The sequence below is a fragment of the Thalia democratica genome, chromosome 9, assembly GCF_965202585.1.
Source record: "Thalia democratica chromosome 9, ktThaDemo2.hap1.1, whole genome shotgun sequence".
Lineage (NCBI taxonomy): Eukaryota > Metazoa > Chordata > Thaliacea > Salpida > Salpidae > Thalia > Thalia democratica.
Window position 1 is genome coordinate 29,029,865 of NC_139173.1, and position 18,712 is coordinate 29,048,576.

An 18,712-nucleotide genomic window follows, 5' to 3' on the forward strand; every position below is an offset into this window, starting at 1 on the left:
GGGGTATAAGGTAATAGTCATTTTTTGGTAAAATAACTCATTTCTTTAGTTTGCGTAAAACAATTTAAACTAGAACAAAAAATATATTGTGTTACTTTGAAATTTATTTTAATAAAAAACGTTTGTTTTCATTTACAGATAGATGTTTGTTAACTTTTTTTTTTAATGTACTTAATTTCCAAGTTCACAATTACAAACAAAATGTAGTAAACATTGTTTGTATAAAAATTGTATGAAGTCAAAACTCCAGAATTTTTCATAAAAAATTGTTTCTAGAACTACCAGAATTTTCAATACCAGGTTTTGTACTGACTGTTTTTAAACTAAACAGTCAGTAAAAAAGATTCCTATTAAACATCAATTAATAGTGGACTTCTCTTGATTTTAGCTAAAAATTTAAATCATGTTTAACGAAATTATGTAGAAAAGTTTTCAAAATGTTTTTATTATAAAAAAAAATTACAGTATATTTCAAACTATACGCTATTGGGTTTATTTGAATATGTATGATGAATAATTTTTTTACTCAAGTTTTTCTGAAACAACTTCAATTTTGATTTAAGATTTACTAATCAGTTTTACTGATTTTAATATACACTCAATGACTAGAATCGTTAAAAATCTTAATGAAATAGTTTTTACTTGATTTGTTATAATAGAAGATTTACAATCATAATATTTAACTGTACTTTTTTAGCAGGTATTAATTCATTTGGGCTCATATTTCGATAGAAATTTAGTTAAAAATGAATCATATTAGAAGCAAGTTTTTAAACTAAAATTGACGTCTTTTTAAAAAGAGAAACGTGATATAAATATACTAACAAAAAGCAAATCTCAAGCTGATATACTAATTTTACTACAAGCGTATTTAACACTTTTTATCACTAATGCCTACTGTGAAGTGTCTAAAAAATCAGAAAAATTCTATTGGGCAAAGTTTATAAAACTGACTTAAGTGACACAAATTTTATTCAAGCTTCACTCTGAGTAGCAAAACACTATCTGGAGATAGCTTCAGTCAGTTCTGAAAGCTTATCTAAACATTGTATATTTTCAGAAAAAATAGAAGAATATTTTGAGACTTAAGTGTTTAGAGAATTTTAACTACTTACTTATTAGGTCACTGTGAACAGCAAATAACTAAAAAAATAATAGATTATTTCAAACTCAAAACTTTTAAACTCAAACTTGCTGGAGTTAACTAATAAAAGGCTATCCAAGAATTTTAAATTGGTTAATTTAGCTTTCATAACAACCTTTTTTAAATGAAAAACATGTAAATAAATTACCTTGAAATTCAAATGCTAATAAGACTAAAAAAGTAAACTTTTGAAACTAAATCTTTTTTTATCAGAGTTGCCAAATGTTTTTGTCAAATTTTCTCTAGGTTTTTAAAAGTACACATTCTTGGGTCTAGTTTAGTTTAAATTTTGTCTAGGAAACTGTGTTAAATATTATAAAAACATTGAAAAGATACTGTAAAGCTACTTTAAATGTATTGAAATAAAATACAATTTTTGATGATGACAAAAATTTCTTATCCAATGATATACTTTTGTGTCATATTAAAATTTTACTACTGAACATATTAAAAATTTCAGGTTTATTTTATAATTTTTGTTAAAAATTCCAGGTTTTTTTTTCAAAATTTCTCAAATTCCAGGTTTTTTAGTCTTTATTGTCAAATTCCAGGTTTTTTGGCAACTCTGTATTTAAGCAATCACCCTTTCTCTTAATTAAATAAGAAAACGTGATTAATTGAAAAATAGATATAAACATTTTAAAATTCACCACAAGTAACATAAAAACATAATTTATTCAGTATAAGTTTACAGATGATTACGGAAATTTAATTAGGCTAAAATATAAGTACAGAAGTTTAATTTATCTAAATATGCATAGACAGCTGCTAAAAATGTTGGTTACAGAATTCTAAAGAAATGTTGGAGTTTAAAACTTGATTGGGAAATGTTAGAGAGTTGATGTGGCCATTCCGAGTTTCTTACTTGGAAATGCGCTCCTGAAACAAAATTAAATTATATAAAAAAAAAATTAATTTAAAATTGTATGCTAAGTTTTGCCAAATTGAAATGTTAAGTAAGTTTTATAGCAATAAAAAAACAGCACAACTTATAATATTTTGTTACAGATATAAAACTAAAAGCTTATGCTCATGTTCTAAGTAGGAAAATACTACAATTAAAATGCAACCTTGAACTGCAAGTGTTTATTTGTTGACAAAATGTGTTAAATAAATAAAAAATTTAAAAACACAAAAATTATATGTTGTTGACTTTTAATATTGTCAGAAAATGTATATAATAATAACAAAAAAAATCTGACAAAATCAAATTTTTTAAGCAAGCATTCTATAAAATGTGCAAAGGGTAGGAAATGACTAATGAGTCAACTTTTAAACAAGGAAGTTCATTAAAAATCATTTTTTGATAAATAAAACTATTTTAATTTAGTTTACATTTGGTATTACAAAAATTTTTCATATAGTAACATATATTGTGGCATGGAACATAACAATAAACTAATTAATATAAATTATAAACAACAGACATTATATATAAAATTATACAAACATTATATACACAATAAACTGCATTGATTATATTATATTGTATTATAAGAGATACAAAGTGTTACTAAATGTAACTAATTTTTCTCTAAATTAAGTAAAACAAACATTTGATTATAGAAAAAATTTATTACATTAAAAAACTTTAAATAAAATATTTTTTTGTAATACTTAATAATAATTAACGGTTTTTTATAGTTAGTGAACTTTGTACATACAATATAAGTATTACAATAAAAACGTATTTTAAGTAAAATACTTAGTCTACTAAAGGTTAGTTTGTGGTTACATAGTAACTTTAAACGAATTGCAAAAATTAAATTTTAATATGATCTTAGAAAAAAAAAATTAATATTTTTACAAAAAAATGATTTTTTCGATTTAAACTTCTATCTACCACATATTAATAAACTTATAAAATTTAAACTGAGTTTAGATTTAAAACGTATAATTTTTGAATTCAAGAAATATTCAAGTGCTAATCAGAAACCATAAAATTAAGCGGCTATTCAGCATATTTGATATGCTCCACTGATTAGCTTATACTGACTGAAAATACAGCTTATTCAACTTACACAACTGTTTTTATTTGCTTAGCTTGTATTCAACTGAAATTGTTTAATTAAATGTGGAAAATTGAATGGTATAACTGAATGCACCTACTACAATATTTACTTATGTTGAATTACAAATTTCTAATGCAATGTTTTTTTAATTATGTTGTGAACCAAAACTTCAATTAGTATTAAATGCATTAAAACAACTAGTGATTTTTAGATATGCAAAGTCACCATTACATTCAAAGAAAATAAGTTTTCACATCTTAATTATAGTATACGAATGAACAATAAAATTAAAAATAACAGTTGGTTAAAAGCAGAAAACAAATTCTTGAAACTTTTTACAAGTTTAAAAAAGTATAAAACATTTGTGTGTATTTTTAATCTTTGCTTTTAGTTTTCATATGTAATTTGTTTTAATTTGCAGAATTTTAAGCTGCTGTTTTTATCAAAACATAAATGTACACTATAAAAGTTCAAAAAACATAACATAATAATTGCAATACTATTCTCTATACTATTATGACATGCCTTGATATATTTTCAAGTTTAAAATATATTACAAGGACGTTAAATATGGTTTACTATCATTTCTAACTCGCTATCATTTCTAACCTGATCATTTCTAACCCGATCATTTCTAACCCGATCACTTCTAACCCGATCATTTCTAACCCGATCACTTCTAACCCGATCGTTTCTAACCCGATCACTTCTAACCCGATCACTTCTAACCCGATCACTTGTAACCCGATCACTTCTAACCCGATCATTTCTAACCCGATCATTTCTAACCCGATCACTTCTAACCCGATCGTTTCTAACCCGATCACTTCTAACCCGATCACTTCTAACCCGATCACTTGTAACCCGATCACTTCTAACCCGATCATTTCTAACCCGATCACTTCTAACCCGATCACTTCTAACCCGATCATTTCTAACCCGATCACTTCTAACCTGATCACTTCTAACCTGATCACTTCTAACCCGATCACTTCTAACCAGATCATTTCCAACCCGATCATTTCTAACCCGATCACTTCTAACCCGATCATTTCTAACAAGATCATTTCTAACCCAATCACTTTTAACTCAATTAAACCCGATCATTTCTAACCCGATCATTTCTAACCCGATCATATCTACCCCGATCATTTCTAACCCGATCGTTTCTAACCTGATCATATCTAAACCGAAATTTATTTAGCCGATCTGTATTAATATATTAATTTATTATTTTTTAAAGATAAGGATTTGTTTAAAAAAAATCTCAAGAAAATTGTTTTTTTTTTGAAGTATAGTTTATTTTGTGTAAAATAAAATCTAATGTTCAGATAGCTTTTGTTAAAAATTAGTTGTTGATATTAATTAGTTCATTTATTGTTTTGACAATAAGGTTTAAAATTGGATTATTAATTAAGTGTACTTAATTAGTTTTAAAAAGCATTAGGAAAAGTATAAGTATTTTGTATTCTAAAGATTGAATATTAAGTTTTGATAGTCGTCAATGTAAGAAATATAATGAGTATCGCAGCGGTTAAAGTCTATTATGTACTTTCTTTTGAAATGATTCTATATTGTAAATATATATTTTTTCAAGTGTAGAAACCAGATTACCAATTTGCCTCCGAATTCAGGGAGAATTTATATGAAATACAACTTTTTAAAAATATTAATATCAGTGTTTATGAAAGTTTAAATAATACAGTTAATAAAATTTAGTAATTGTAATTATAATGGTGGTTTCATTTAAAACTAATATCATTAAACTCTAAGTTCTTTAAACGAAAATGTATACTGTTTAATACAAAGCCAAAAGTAGAGGTAGAAGGTTTTTTAAATATTCAGAACTTGTCATTTACTCGAACTTTAATTTAATTTTAATTCTTAAATCAACTGGTAAATTTTATATAAAGATTAACTGTAGTTAAGTTATATTTAGTTATAATAAACTTAACTATGAAAGTTTAGTGTCGAAAATTTATTATTACGCATTTTTACTTTTTCTTTTGAAATAAAATTTATGTAGGGCAAAATAAATTTACATTTTTTATAAAAATTTAAAAGTTTTCAAAATTTAAACTTGCAAAAAAACGATTATTCTCACGATTAATAGTAGATATTTCTAAAATAATTTTCTTGATATCTTTTGAAAGTTATTGTTCTACATGTTTTCAAAAACACAAAATCTTTATATTATTTAGCGATGATTATATTTGAAATGTAAGTATAAATTACTAGATTAAACTATATAACTTAAAAACTTATAACAAAATAATAAAACCAGTTTGTATTGTGAAACATATTATATAGGTTTAAATTTTTAATAAAGAAGAAACTCATAATATTTATAGAAATTTAGAGGTGCAAAAAACCACCTAGAATAACGTCAATAGACTGCAAGCTGGCTTTACTGTAATAAATAAAGAATAAATATGTTTTGTGTAATAATTGTCTGGAAAAATATTTGATTAAAACAAACAAAGAACTTAATGGAATTTTTATAAAATTCTGCTCATAATTATACTTAATTCAAATATAATTAATTTTTTATTCTATTTCAAAATGTTTTATTTTTAATACTTATTTTGTTTTTACTTACATTATTTCAACTGCTCATAATAAAGTAATTTTAAAGAAGTGTTTGTCAATTAAAGTACTAATTTAAGTCGCAATTAAAACATAGGCGAGACTTAATTACCCTCGAACTTGTTATACATATAAACTTGTTTTTTTAACTGTTAGTGTTAAACATTTTTTTTGCTCTAAAACTAAGTAGGAGTTTTTAATGATGTGAATTCCCGACGGTCAATCGACATAACAACTTTTGCGGTTTAGTTATATGACATAACTGTTTTAATAGCTAGTTTCTATTAAAAACCATGTTTTTCCACTTAACATAATAAAGGATTTTATCTTCTCATAATGTTTCTTTGAATTCCATTATCTTATTAAGCCTATGCAAGTTGCATATCAATTTATATAAGTTATTAAGATGAAACTTAAGACTACCCTACTAAAAAAGGTTAATACATTAGTAAGCAATAATAAAACATTTACGGAAGACTTTCAATGCAGTTTTTAAACCGTAATATAAAAATTTTTGTATCTGAATATTATAATTGTAAGATTTGACTCTTTAAAATTTGCTTATGTTAAAACTATTTTAGTCACGTTAATTACAATAAGATCCAACTAAGATATAATTATCACTGCTTATTTTAAAGTCCTACAAAGAAGAGTTCAAAATAGTTAAAGGTAAACAATTTAGTAAATTGTATATGATTAACGAAAAATGTCTCTTAAAGTGTATTGAAAAAACAAAAAAATAATAATAGAAAAAAAATAAAAGTATGTGTAGGATAATGAGGTAAAAAAAAAAAATATTATGATTATGTTAAGTTAATGCTAAAATCAAAATTTATACTAAAAATATTTTTAAGTAAAACAATAAAATCATTATGTTTAAAGTAACTAAAAGTTTAATTTTTTTATATTATTTTAATAACTTCATTAAGACTAGTAGTTTTTGCATTAAATTTAGATTAAAAAATAAAAACGTAACATAAGTAAAATGGGTTAGAAATGATCGGGTTAGAAGTGATCGGGTTAGAAGTGATCGGGTTAGAAATGATCGGGTTAGAAATGATCGGGTTTAATTGGGTTAGAAGTGATTGGGTTAGAAATGATCTTGTTAGAAATGATCGGGTTAGAAATGATCGGGTTAGAAATGATCTGGTTAGAAGTGATCTGGTTAGAAGTGATCGGGTTAGAAGTGATCGGGTTAGAAATGATCGGGTTAGAAATGATCGGGTTAGAAATGATCGGGTTAGAAGTGATCGGGTTAGAAATGATCGGGTTAGAAGTGATCGGGTTCGAACTTATCGGGTTAGAAATGATCGGGTTAGAAGTGATCAGGTTAGAAGTGATCGGGTTAGAAATGATTGGGTTAGAAGTGATCGGGTCAGAAGTGATCAGGTTAGAAATGATCGGGTTAGAAGTGATCGGGTTAGAAATGATCGGGTTAGAAGTAATCGGGTTAGAAGTGATCGGGTTAGAAATGATCGGGTTAGAAATGATAGCGGGTTAGAAATGATCGGCTCCCGTTAAATATACTTAAATTATTATGATAACAAATTTTTCATAACAAAATTTACCTTGAGCATATTTTCAAGTTTGATGGCATCAACAGTGAATTTTCTGATGCCTTCAGCAAGCTTCTCTACTGCCATGGCATCTTCGTTGTGAGCGAATCTGTATGCTGACTCGTTCAGTGATATCTGGGAATAATGTTTATTATTTAAAATAGTAAAACGTTTCTAGAGATATAGGTGATCAAATAATGTTTCAAAATGTTAAAATTTCAAAAAATCAACAGTAATAAAAATAGTTTTTTTTTAAACACATGTGTAAGACTATTTTTGTTATATACTTTAAGATGAATAAATTAATCTTAACACATATTGTAGCACATAAGTGTTTTCAAAAACTAAATAATATAACTAATATAAAAATATATTTAACACAATTTACTTTAACATCAGTGTTAAATACAACGGTTGCAGTTTTTGTTATATGCGAAAGTAAATTAAACTTTAATCACATATAGTAGCATAAAGTATTTTCAAAAAATATTAAATAACACAAACTTTGGCATCAGTGCTGTTCTTAGCTGTTTCTTCGGACAACTGAACTTTCATTTCACACTCGTCTTTCTGCAATTGTTCCAACAATTTTGGTCTGAAAAATTATTTTAGTTATGTTACAGGGATATTTATATATATATAGATTTTTTTCAATAATCTCAGTATCTAAAAACGTATCTTTATTCAAGTACTTAATTTCAACATTAAACTAATGTAAGAGATTTCAAATACAGAGACAAATCTATATTAATTAATTAAATACATTTCAAGTTTTAAATACACTCAGCTTTTATTTTAAAATGCAGTTTTTAAACAAATATAATACTAAAGAAATATTGAGAAGATCACATCCCATGATTAATAATATTATATTAAGTACTTTTGTATCACGTAACAACCAGGGTTCGTGCGCGAATTTTTTTTCATTTAGCCTGACTGGGACCAATTTAGCCTGACATTTTTTCAAAGTAAAGAAAACCCCATTTAGAAGTCATTTTAGATGTTGAGGGGTCTTAATTAGTACTATTGTAGTCTCCGACTTCAACTAGCTTTATCTCAAAAACATTTTGAGCTTTAAAAATCTGCAAAAAGCAACTCATAGCTTAGTTACAACTCAATAAAATAAGACTATGTTGTTAAAAAGGTGATTGACCCCCCTATGCCCTTAACATAACAAATTCAGTGATAAGTTTTAAAATAAGTGTTATATCTATTACTAGTGTAAAAATGTAATATATATTACTTAACACAATTGTTCAATTTAATTAAGCACTAAGTAAAAACATTATAACCAGAAGATTTTTAACAAAACGACGTGCATTGTCGTGTTTTATTAAAATTTAAAATAAAACGCTTACAACAAGTATTGAAATTCAAACAAAAATCTAAGTTTTTGAACTAAACTCTAATGTTCAAACTGTATTTTCTTTATGAATTTTCATAATTATGACGTATATAATCTACTCAATACAAAATAATGAAGATTCTTGAAAAATTTTAAAGATTCAACGATAGGTTTTAAGCATTTATTTTTACAAATACTGACTGATTGTGTCTTTGATAACTAAATCATTATTTAGGAATAAATTCAAATCTTAATTTGATCTTTAAAAGATTTCTCCATTCTTTTTAATCAAAAATTTTGAAGCATTTGAGCTGAGAAAAACTGAGATTCTCAAATTTTTAAATAAAAAAACTGATTTAGCCTGACGTTTTTCAACTTTTTTCAAAAAAACTGATTTAGCCTGACTTAGACTGATTTAGCCTGACGCGCACGAACCCTGAACAACTTTTTTCCAACGTAGACAACTTAACATTAACTAGTAAAATATAGTTCAAGTGTAGAGTTTTTTATCATTATTAGTTATTCAAATACTTTTTACACATATAAATTAGTAATTTTGAAATTCTACAATTATACTCAATACTAACGAAATAGTGAGAAGGTCGCATCCCATGAGCCCTTTGATCTGATCAGTGTTCCTGAACGAAGCACCCATAACCACAGTTTTGTAACCGTGCTTCTTGTAATAGTTGTATATCCTAGTTACACTCTTTACTCCTGTTTTGTTAAAATTATATTTAAATATACGTTTTATTTTATGCTTCTTGTAATAATTGTATATCCTCGTTACACTCTTTACTCCTGTGTTAATTTATATATGTATAAATATACGAATATATATATAGTAACTATTATATTAGTAAATATTACAATTCACTTTATCAAATTATCTTCTTGAAGTTATAAAATATAAATAAAATTTATTAAGATGAACTAATTTATTAAATCTTAAATACTTGCCCTTAAAAAAATATCTATTAAGAACCAATTATTTAAATGTACTGTATTCAAGAAATAGTTTATTCATATTTAGTTTTTTTTTTTGTTGAAGTGACTAGAAATAAACAAACAACAATCATGAATATACTTAGTATGTTTATAAAATACAAGTTAACGGAAAAAAATGAATAAATCAAACCAGGATCTTCGAGCATGGTGTAGTTTTTGTTTCCGGTTGACTTGACAAACCAATCAAAAATCCTTCCCACGAACGGAGATATCAGAGTGACTTCAGCTTCTGCGCACGCTACTGCCTGTATATTAGGTAAATTACTGCTTGTTTTTGAGTGAACATTATAAATAATTATCTTGTAGGGATTGTTAAATAACAAAAAACTAAATAACTAAAAAAATTAATGGACCATTTAATCTTAAGCTAAAATACTACATAATTAATTTAATAGTTGATTTATATTATTTGTTTAGTAGCATTAATCAATCTCTTTTATTTTATTCTCTATCCAGCTTATGATTGGAGAAAGATATACAACTAATCCAATTGTTACAATAAAAAAAATTGGGAGAATTATCATTTACTGAAATTATATCAAACCTGAGCGAATGAAAACAACAAAGTCATGTTGCAATGGATGCCTTCCTTTTCAAGAACTCTGAAAAAAAACGTTGCAAAAATATTATTTAAAATATTTTAATTATGATAAATGAGCCTAATTAATACTCCCGCAGGTTAATTTCAAGTAATGTTTTTTCAAAGTTTATTTTTTGTTTAAATGGTTAATAACTATTTGACTGCCAGAGTTTTTTTGGTACTCTAGATATAAATTTTTTATTATATTCTGAAAAGAAGTTTTGGAGGTAATGATATGTTTATTCATTTTTTTAATTTAATAACAATCAATTTTATTTATCAATCACCATTAATGTTATGCCAGTGAATATGCAAAACTATAAAAAATTTATTTATACCCAAAATACCAACAGTTTTTTTAGTTAACTTAAAAAATTCTCATGAACGTTAACTTTTAAAAAATGTTTAAATACAAACTTGGCAGCTTGGACTCCCTCCCAGGTTGTGCCGAGCTTGATGAGAATTCTGTCCCTGCTGATGCCTTCTGCTTCGTACAACTTGATGAACTTCCTCGCTTTCGCAAGTGATCCCTCCACGTCGAATGACAACCTGAAATATATTGTTATGAAATAAATTCCTAAAACAATTAAAAATTTTTAAAGTGATTAAATTTGTTTAATAATAACAACCATGTATTTGATAAATACTATGGTTAAATTTAATGTATCTTTTTTATCTATTATAAAAAATTTCAGTAAAATTTTTAATTCTAACAACAAGTGTTCAAAAACCTATCTTTACAATAGAAAACAAATTTTTAGATTTAAAGTATATCAAAAGTGAATGTTAATTTCAATTGATAATAAGCAACTTGCCTGGCATCAACTTCAGTGGAGACTCTACCGGGAACTTTCTTCAAAATTTCGCATCCGAATTTGACGAAAAGCTTGTCCATCGCCTCGGTTACTTGCTCGTCCAATTTGCTGGTAAAATATATTATGGTAAAATAGTTGATCATAAAAAAATTATTTAGTAAAAGGTGAGTTTTTTTCGAATAAAGTAGTTAAAGTTTTGAGGCATTTATATAAATGTTGTACAATTTTGTAATATCAAATTTCGTAAGTATATGAGATTAAAAATATTTTCGATATATTTATGTGCAAAAGTAATGTACAAACTAAATAAAATTTTAATATATATATCAAAGTATATGAGATTAAAAATATTTTCGATATATTTATGTGCAAAAGTAATGTACAAACTAAATAAAATTTTAATATATATATCAAAGTATATGAGATTAAAAATATTTTCGATATATTTATGTGCAAAAGTAATGTACAAACTAAATAAAATTTTAATATATATATCAAAGTATATAAAAGATAGCAATATATAAAAACCATAAAAAAGTTTTCGGTTGACTAACTACAAAATATTCTTTTATAAGTTCTACAAATTTATTGTTTAAAGGTTATTATTGCTACAATTTCTTTTTAAAATATCACATAACTATTTTACTTTACTTAAATGAACTAGTAACATTTTTTACTAATGTTCTTCAAAATATACATTAAAAAAACTTATGGCCAATTCATGGTTTTAGCAGAAGTTATTGTTAATAAAATAAAACTGATATGACAGCTTAAGATTAAAATTGTTTTCATTTTGCAATTAACTTCAGAACATTGTTTTGAGTTTGAAAAAAAATATTTCTACAACAATTTTTTATGTTGCCATATTTAAAGAGAGAAATACTGAATTACTTACATATTTTATCAAGTTCATTAATATCAGCTTACAATAATTATGTACAGTTTCTATATTTTTTTAATCAAATTAAATTGTACAGTTTTTTTCTAATTATGTATTTAATTATGTTTCTAATCTAATGTTTTAATTTTTTATGTTTTGATAAATTGAATTTGTTCATATTCAAAAATTTATTGATCAACAACTTTACTCGGATTTTGTTAAACTTTACAGTTAATAGATAACAAATTTACTTATTTAATAACAAATGTTAAGTTAAATTATTTTATATAGTTAGATAAATAATAGTACATTGTACTAAAGTATCTCATTACTATATTTATCTTGTAACAATTTCACTTATAAAGCTCTCAACATTAACACTTACAAATATTTAGTTTCATTGAGTTCTTATTTAAATAGAATAAAAAATACATGAATAATGTGTTTGAAACAGATTTAACAAGGGAATCGATTCAAGATGAAGATTTATGTATTAAAAAACAAAAATAGTAATAAATATTTAAAATCAAAATATTTAAAAAAACCATTGTATTTGAATTACAACCAGTTTTAAAATGTTTGCAGTGAAACTCAGTAACTGTCTGAACTTCTTAGTAAAACTTAATTACTAACTCAGACTTGCTCTTGCCGTACTTGACAGCATCATCGATCAGTTCAGCGTATTCAGGCATTTTAGCTGCGGCCAGCAACAGGGAAGGGTTTGTTGTTGCATCTTGCGGTGTGTACTTGTCAATTGCTGTGTAAACATTTTATTTCAATAAAATAAGATAAATAAATTAGTCTTTAAAACATAATTTATGAGAAAACAAAACAGAAAATGTTTTAGATATATAAAATCTATTGAATAGATAAACAAACAAAAACATTTTTGTGAAAAACAATTTAATTATACAAGTATATTGTTCAGTTATATGTACTTGTCAACTGCTGTGTAAAAAAACTGTTATTTATTGTACTTGTTAAATAACACACACAAAACTGTTTAGTAGCATTAAGGGCATAGGGGGGGGTTAAACACTTTTTTTTTTTAATTTAATATAGTTTTTACTAAGCTAGAAGGTGCTTTTTACAGATTTAATAAGTTCAAAATAATTTTTGAGATATAGCAGGTTAAAGTCAGAGGTAACAATAGGATCCTTATGGGAGGCGCAAACTAAAACAGCAAATAACTAGAAATCACTAAAAATTTATCTCCTACGTTTTTTGAGATAACTACCTCAAATTTTTAGGAAATGGTACTTGCAATATTTAGAAAATTCTGTTGGAAAGAATTTTAATGAATTGAAAATATAAAAAATTATAACAAAAAATTAAAAAATAAAAATTTTATATAAAAGTAAACAAAAAAGAAAACATTTAGTAGTAATGGGTAGTAAAAGGACTACAGGGGGGCCATGAGGTCATAATTTGAAATTTACACTATATATTCCAGAATTAGTGATGAAGGGCTAAAAAAGTCTTAAGTGTATTTAAGGGTATTTTCAACTTATACTAGATGTTATGGGAAAATTTCATTAATTAAAGGGGCATGAGGCCATAAATTGAAACTTAAACTAGATAACCATGAGTTGATGATGAAGAGCAAAAAAGGTCTTATAAATAATCAAGAGTAGTTTTTTGATAAATCCTGTCAAAAGGGGCCATAGCTTTTTTTTTCTTAGAAGGGGTGTAATAAAAAAAGTTTGGAAAACCCTGTTTTAAGGCATTTATTAGTACTCAATTTAAAACCAAATTATCTATTTTTAAAGACTTATTTGCTTATTTACAGCTTTTAAAAAGTATACATCTTTAAGACCTTGAGTTAAATCTTTAAATTTGTAAAAATCTTATATACTATCTTTAAAAACTATTTTAATTATGTCTTTGACTTATTACAAATAAATTTAACTCTCAAAGTTTACTAATGCATTAATTATATCATCTTAAACATCAGAAAAATTTTAATACAAATTAGTTTTTTATTCTCTGCATACATCTGTGGACTGATGGCATAGGGGTCTTAATCTTTGAAAACTTTTTGAGTTAAAAGTTGCAAGATCAAAACCCATAGCCAATAGAAATAAAAATCTATGTTATACATATGAATTTTTCTTTTCTAATTTATTTTTTTTATTCAAAATAACTAATAATAATAAACTTTTTATGGAATTGAAATTGAAAGTTGCTGAACTAGTAATGAAATTCTTTGATTAAATTAGTTTAAATGCAATTTGAATTTTATAATAAACTAAAAACTATCAATTTATCCTTATTTTATTTTTACTAACATACTTTAAAAACTTATATAAGTAAATAACAGAAAACTAAAGTTTCATAAATTAAATGCTAAGTTGAAAACTTTTGGGTTATCACAGAACGCATTAAGCCTATGCAATTTATACTTTGAAACTTAAACTATACCTTGAATATCACCAGTATCTGCCACAACAACAGTCTTTTCTTTCAGTCTGTCCAGAGCGTTTGACATCTTTTGTCTCTTTTCTTCTGCCATTGTTAGTTTTCAATTAGATTTAGAATTTGTAAAAATGTGTCAAATGCAAGATTGTATTAAGTTACAACTTGTAGTACAGTAGCAAATTTTGGAGCCAAGTGCCAAAATTTAGGTAAAATTGTAAACACCATTTTAGATTTAAAAAATTAATAACCAAGACAAAAACCACATAACTAACCTTGTTGAATATACAAAAGTTTTTTGAATACAACCTAATGAAAGGCAAATTTCTAAACTGTTTGTTTTTTCTCTTATTCAGTTTTATATAACACGGAATCATTTGGGTTTCTTAAAATATTTTACAAAAAGGGTATTTTTTGTTTTAAAAGCTGGGCTTTCGAATTTGACACAAAAACTTTTAATATCTAATTTATTTCTTCTTTTTCTTAGAAATGTTTGTAAAAAAAAGCTTCTTTGACCTATTAAGTGTAAAAAACTCTCCTTAACTAATAATTACATGATCCAACTAATTTATCTATTACCAAGTGTTTCTCACAGTTTGTTATATTTATAGATATAAAGTAAACTTTTATTAAATTTATAGTTTTTTTTATATTGTAAACTTAAGGCTTTTTTAATTTATTTTAACTTATTTAAACTTATTTATTGAAAAAAAAATTAAACTGTTAATCGTAATATCAAATATTTTAAGTTATTCAATTGTTTAAAAAAGTATGGTTTTGTCATTATTGTACTAAACATCAGACATTTATTGTTAAAACCAAATCTAAACTTTTATAACAGTTTTGAAAACTTACAAGTAATAAAAATGTAACTACTTTGAAAAATTATATTCTGAACATTTTATAAGGTATTTGTTTTTTAACTATGATAAGTTGAAAATCATTATAATGATAACTATATTTTATTTTTAGAAATACAAAAACTGCAATAAGTTTTTTTTCTTATCATCAGTTTTTTTGATAAACCTTTTAGAGGATAATATAGTCCTTTAGAAAATATAAATACTGTTGGAAGCAAAACTTTTAGTTTTTATTTAAAGTATAAACACTAAAAAAGGAATTTTAAGTTGGACTAAGTAGAATTAAGTCATACTAGCGAAACTAAAGCATCGCATTTTAATACAGGAAAAATCAAAAATTAAAATTATTTTAAAGTAACATTTAAACACTCACCCAAACAGAGTTTTATTTTCTTAACCAACTTTAAAAGTTTTCTTGTTACTTTTTTATTCAGGCTGTAATCTTTTGATTTTAAATGAAATTATTCGAATAAAACTTTAATAGTCTATCTTATAATTAATAATTTATAGAGAGCTTGTCATGGATTACAAATTTTATTATAAACCAACAGAAAAACTAACTATAAAACAAAATAGTTCAGGTTTTGAGCTTCTCATATAAAAAAACAATATTTTTTTCTCTTCTAAATATCTAGTCTTAATCTACTTTCTCGTTTAAATATTTCTTAATCTACTTAGAGCGCTTATAACAAGATAATTTAATTATACCTCACTTTTTGACTTAATTGTAATTTTATAGCTTTTCTTTAATGTAGAACAAGTTTATTCTTAATAGAATTAAAAAAGTCCAGCAAACGCTTATACATCGCTTTTATTTACTCACTTTTTCAAAAAACAATCATTTTTTTATGTTATTTATACCTTCGTCATTAGTCTATCTCACCTAAAGTTAAAAAAAAGGATAAGCCTACAAATTTACAGTAAAATTTAAAACAAATTTAAAGTTTTAATATCAGGTTGTGTATAACTCAGTAAAGGGTGAACGACTGAATGTCTAAACATCAAACCTTTATAAAAACAATTACTTTTTGGATAGGTGGAAGTAGTGTACACATTTTAAAATAAGAAAATAAAAGAAAAGCTGAGTTAAGCTGTTTTAAAATATATGAAGCTATATAATATTGAAACAAAGTTACACTACCTAGTGAAAAGTTTTCTCTACAAAAAAAAAGTTTTATACGTGTTTATTAAAAAAAAAAATTAAATATATTAATAATTAAACACACATAACACAATAACTTAAAAAATTTAGTATAGTGAACCGCAATCACTGCAGCGTCAAAATAAACGAGGCACTATTTGAAAGGAGGCTTCAAAGAGAAGGTTGCTTTTGCATTGTAAGTATATGTTAACAAGCATGCAAAACATTTTAGTGTGCATGAGCATGCTACGTCACACTCACAATAGATGTTTCATGACTCAATGAGTTTTGGTTTTAGACAGCAGCTGTCGAATACAAATAATAAGTTATAAGTAAAATCGTTCTATAGATTATAAAACTATTTTTGAAGGTATACTGATATTTCCCACCCGCGCACGATTCCCACTCAAATAAATTCCCCCCGATCAATCTCACCCGATCACTTCCCACCTGAATAAATTCCCAATCGATTGTAAATTTCGAACTTGTTTATTGTTGTACAAGTTGAAAATTTTTAATACTATAGTGATCTACCAAATCCAAAAATTTTGGATTCGACCGAATCAGAATCTTATTTTCAAGTTTGGATCCGGCCGAATCCGAGTCCGAATATTTTAATAATTGGAATCCGAATGATTTAATCTGCTTGTTATGTAAATACAATATAAATTAATAATTAATTAATACTTATTATGTTACTACTTATTACGTAAAAACAGTAGCTGTCGAATACAAATAATAAATTATAAGTGAACTCGTTCTATATATTATATAACTATTTTTGAAGGTATACTGATATTTCTAACCCGCGCACAACTCCCACCCGAATCAATTGCTACCCGATTAGTTCCCACCCAAACCAATTCCAACCCGATCAATTCCCACCCGATCAATTTCCAACCAAATCAAATTCCACCCGTATCAAATCCCACCCGATTAACTCCCACTCAAATCAATTCCCAATCAAATCTCACCTCTCAATTCCAACCCAATAATATTCAATCTAATAGGTTCCCACCCTAATCAATTCCCACCCGAATAACTCCCACCTGATTAAATTCTACCTGAAAAAATTCCCAACTAATTATCAAATTAGAATTAGTTTTTTACTGTACAAGTTACAAATTTTAATACGAAAAAAACTCACATTAAACTTATTCTTGAAAAATTCAAAAATTATAACACGAAAAGAACTCAAATTAAAACGTTGACTTTTTTAATGAAAAAAATACTATAGTGAACCGCAAATACTGCAGTGTCAAAATAAACAAAACACCACTTGAAAGGAGGCTTTTACCTTCTTTTGCATTGTAGGTATATTTTAACAAGCATGCAAAACATTTTGGTGTGTATGGGAACGTTACGTCACATTAGATGTTTCATGACTCGATGAGTTTTGGTTTTAAACAACAGCTGTCGATTACAAATAATAAATTATATAACAACTCGTTTTATAGATTATAAAACTATTTTTAAAGGTATACTGATATTTTCCACCCACACGATTCCCACCCGATCATTCCTAGCCAAATTAATTCCCTTCGATCAATCTCACCCGACCACTTCCCACGTGACCAATTCCCACCCGATTATAAAATTCGAACTAGTTTATTGTTGTACAAGTTAAAAACTTTAATACGATAGTGATCTACCAAATCCAAAAATTTTGGATTCGACCGAATCAGAATCTTGTTTTCAAAAATGGATCCGGCCGAATCCGAGTCCGAATATTATAATAATTGGAATCCGAATGATTTGATCTGCTTGTTATGTAAATACATTATTAATTAATAAATAATAGTTACTTATTATACTACTTATTACATAAAAACAACAGCTGTCGATTACAAATGATAAATTATAAGACAACTCGTTCTATAAATTATAAAAATATTTTTGAAGGTATACTGATATTTTAACCCGCGCACGATTTCCAACCGATCAATTCCCACTTGATTAATTCCAACCTGAATCAAATCCCACTCAAAACAAATCCCACCTGAATCAATTTTCACCCGAATCAAATCCCTGCCGAATCAATTCCCACTCAAATCAACTCCCACCCGAATCAACTCCCACCCGATCACTTCCCACCTGAATAAATTCCCAATTAATTATCTAATTTGAATTAGTTTATTGTTGTACAAGTTACAAATTTTAATACGAAAGAAACTCACATTAAACTTATTCTTGAAAAATTCAAAAATTATGATACAAAAGGAACTCAAATTAAAATTGAAAATTAAAACGTTGACTTTTCTAATGAAAAAATAGTATAGTGAACCGCAAATACTGCAGCGTCAAAATAAACAAAACACCACTTGAAGGGAGGCTTTTACTTTCTCTTGCATTGTAAGTATATATAAACAA

General features: G+C 25.8%; 1 protein-coding gene across 2 annotated transcripts; it reads right to left on the minus strand.

The window, feature by feature from the left end:
• Window positions 1-1,800: 1,800 nt before the first annotated feature.
• On the minus strand, window positions 1,801-14,687 carry LOC145844590 (transaldolase-like). 2 transcript variants are annotated; one of them, XM_082951989.1, is made up of 11 exons: window positions 14,617-14,687; window positions 14,348-14,431; window positions 12,560-12,683; window positions 11,047-11,154; window positions 10,649-10,780; window positions 10,196-10,253; window positions 9,782-9,896; window positions 9,231-9,360; window positions 7,803-7,893; window positions 7,311-7,433; window positions 1,801-2,023 (listed from the first exon to the last, which is right to left on the minus strand). In XM_082951989.1, exons 2-11 carry the CDS (start codon window positions 14,412-14,414, stop codon window positions 2,006-2,008), a joined length of 966 nt encoding a protein of 321 aa, XP_082808115.1. In that variant the 5' UTR covers window positions 14,415-14,431; window positions 14,617-14,687; the 3' UTR covers window positions 1,801-2,005. The 2 variants fall into 2 exon arrangements, with proteins under 2 accessions (XP_082808115.1, XP_082808114.1); XM_082951988.1 differs by lacking the exon at window positions 14,617-14,687 and having other exon boundaries at window positions 14,348-14,517.
• Between the last annotated feature and the right edge of the window lie 4,025 nt (window positions 14,688-18,712).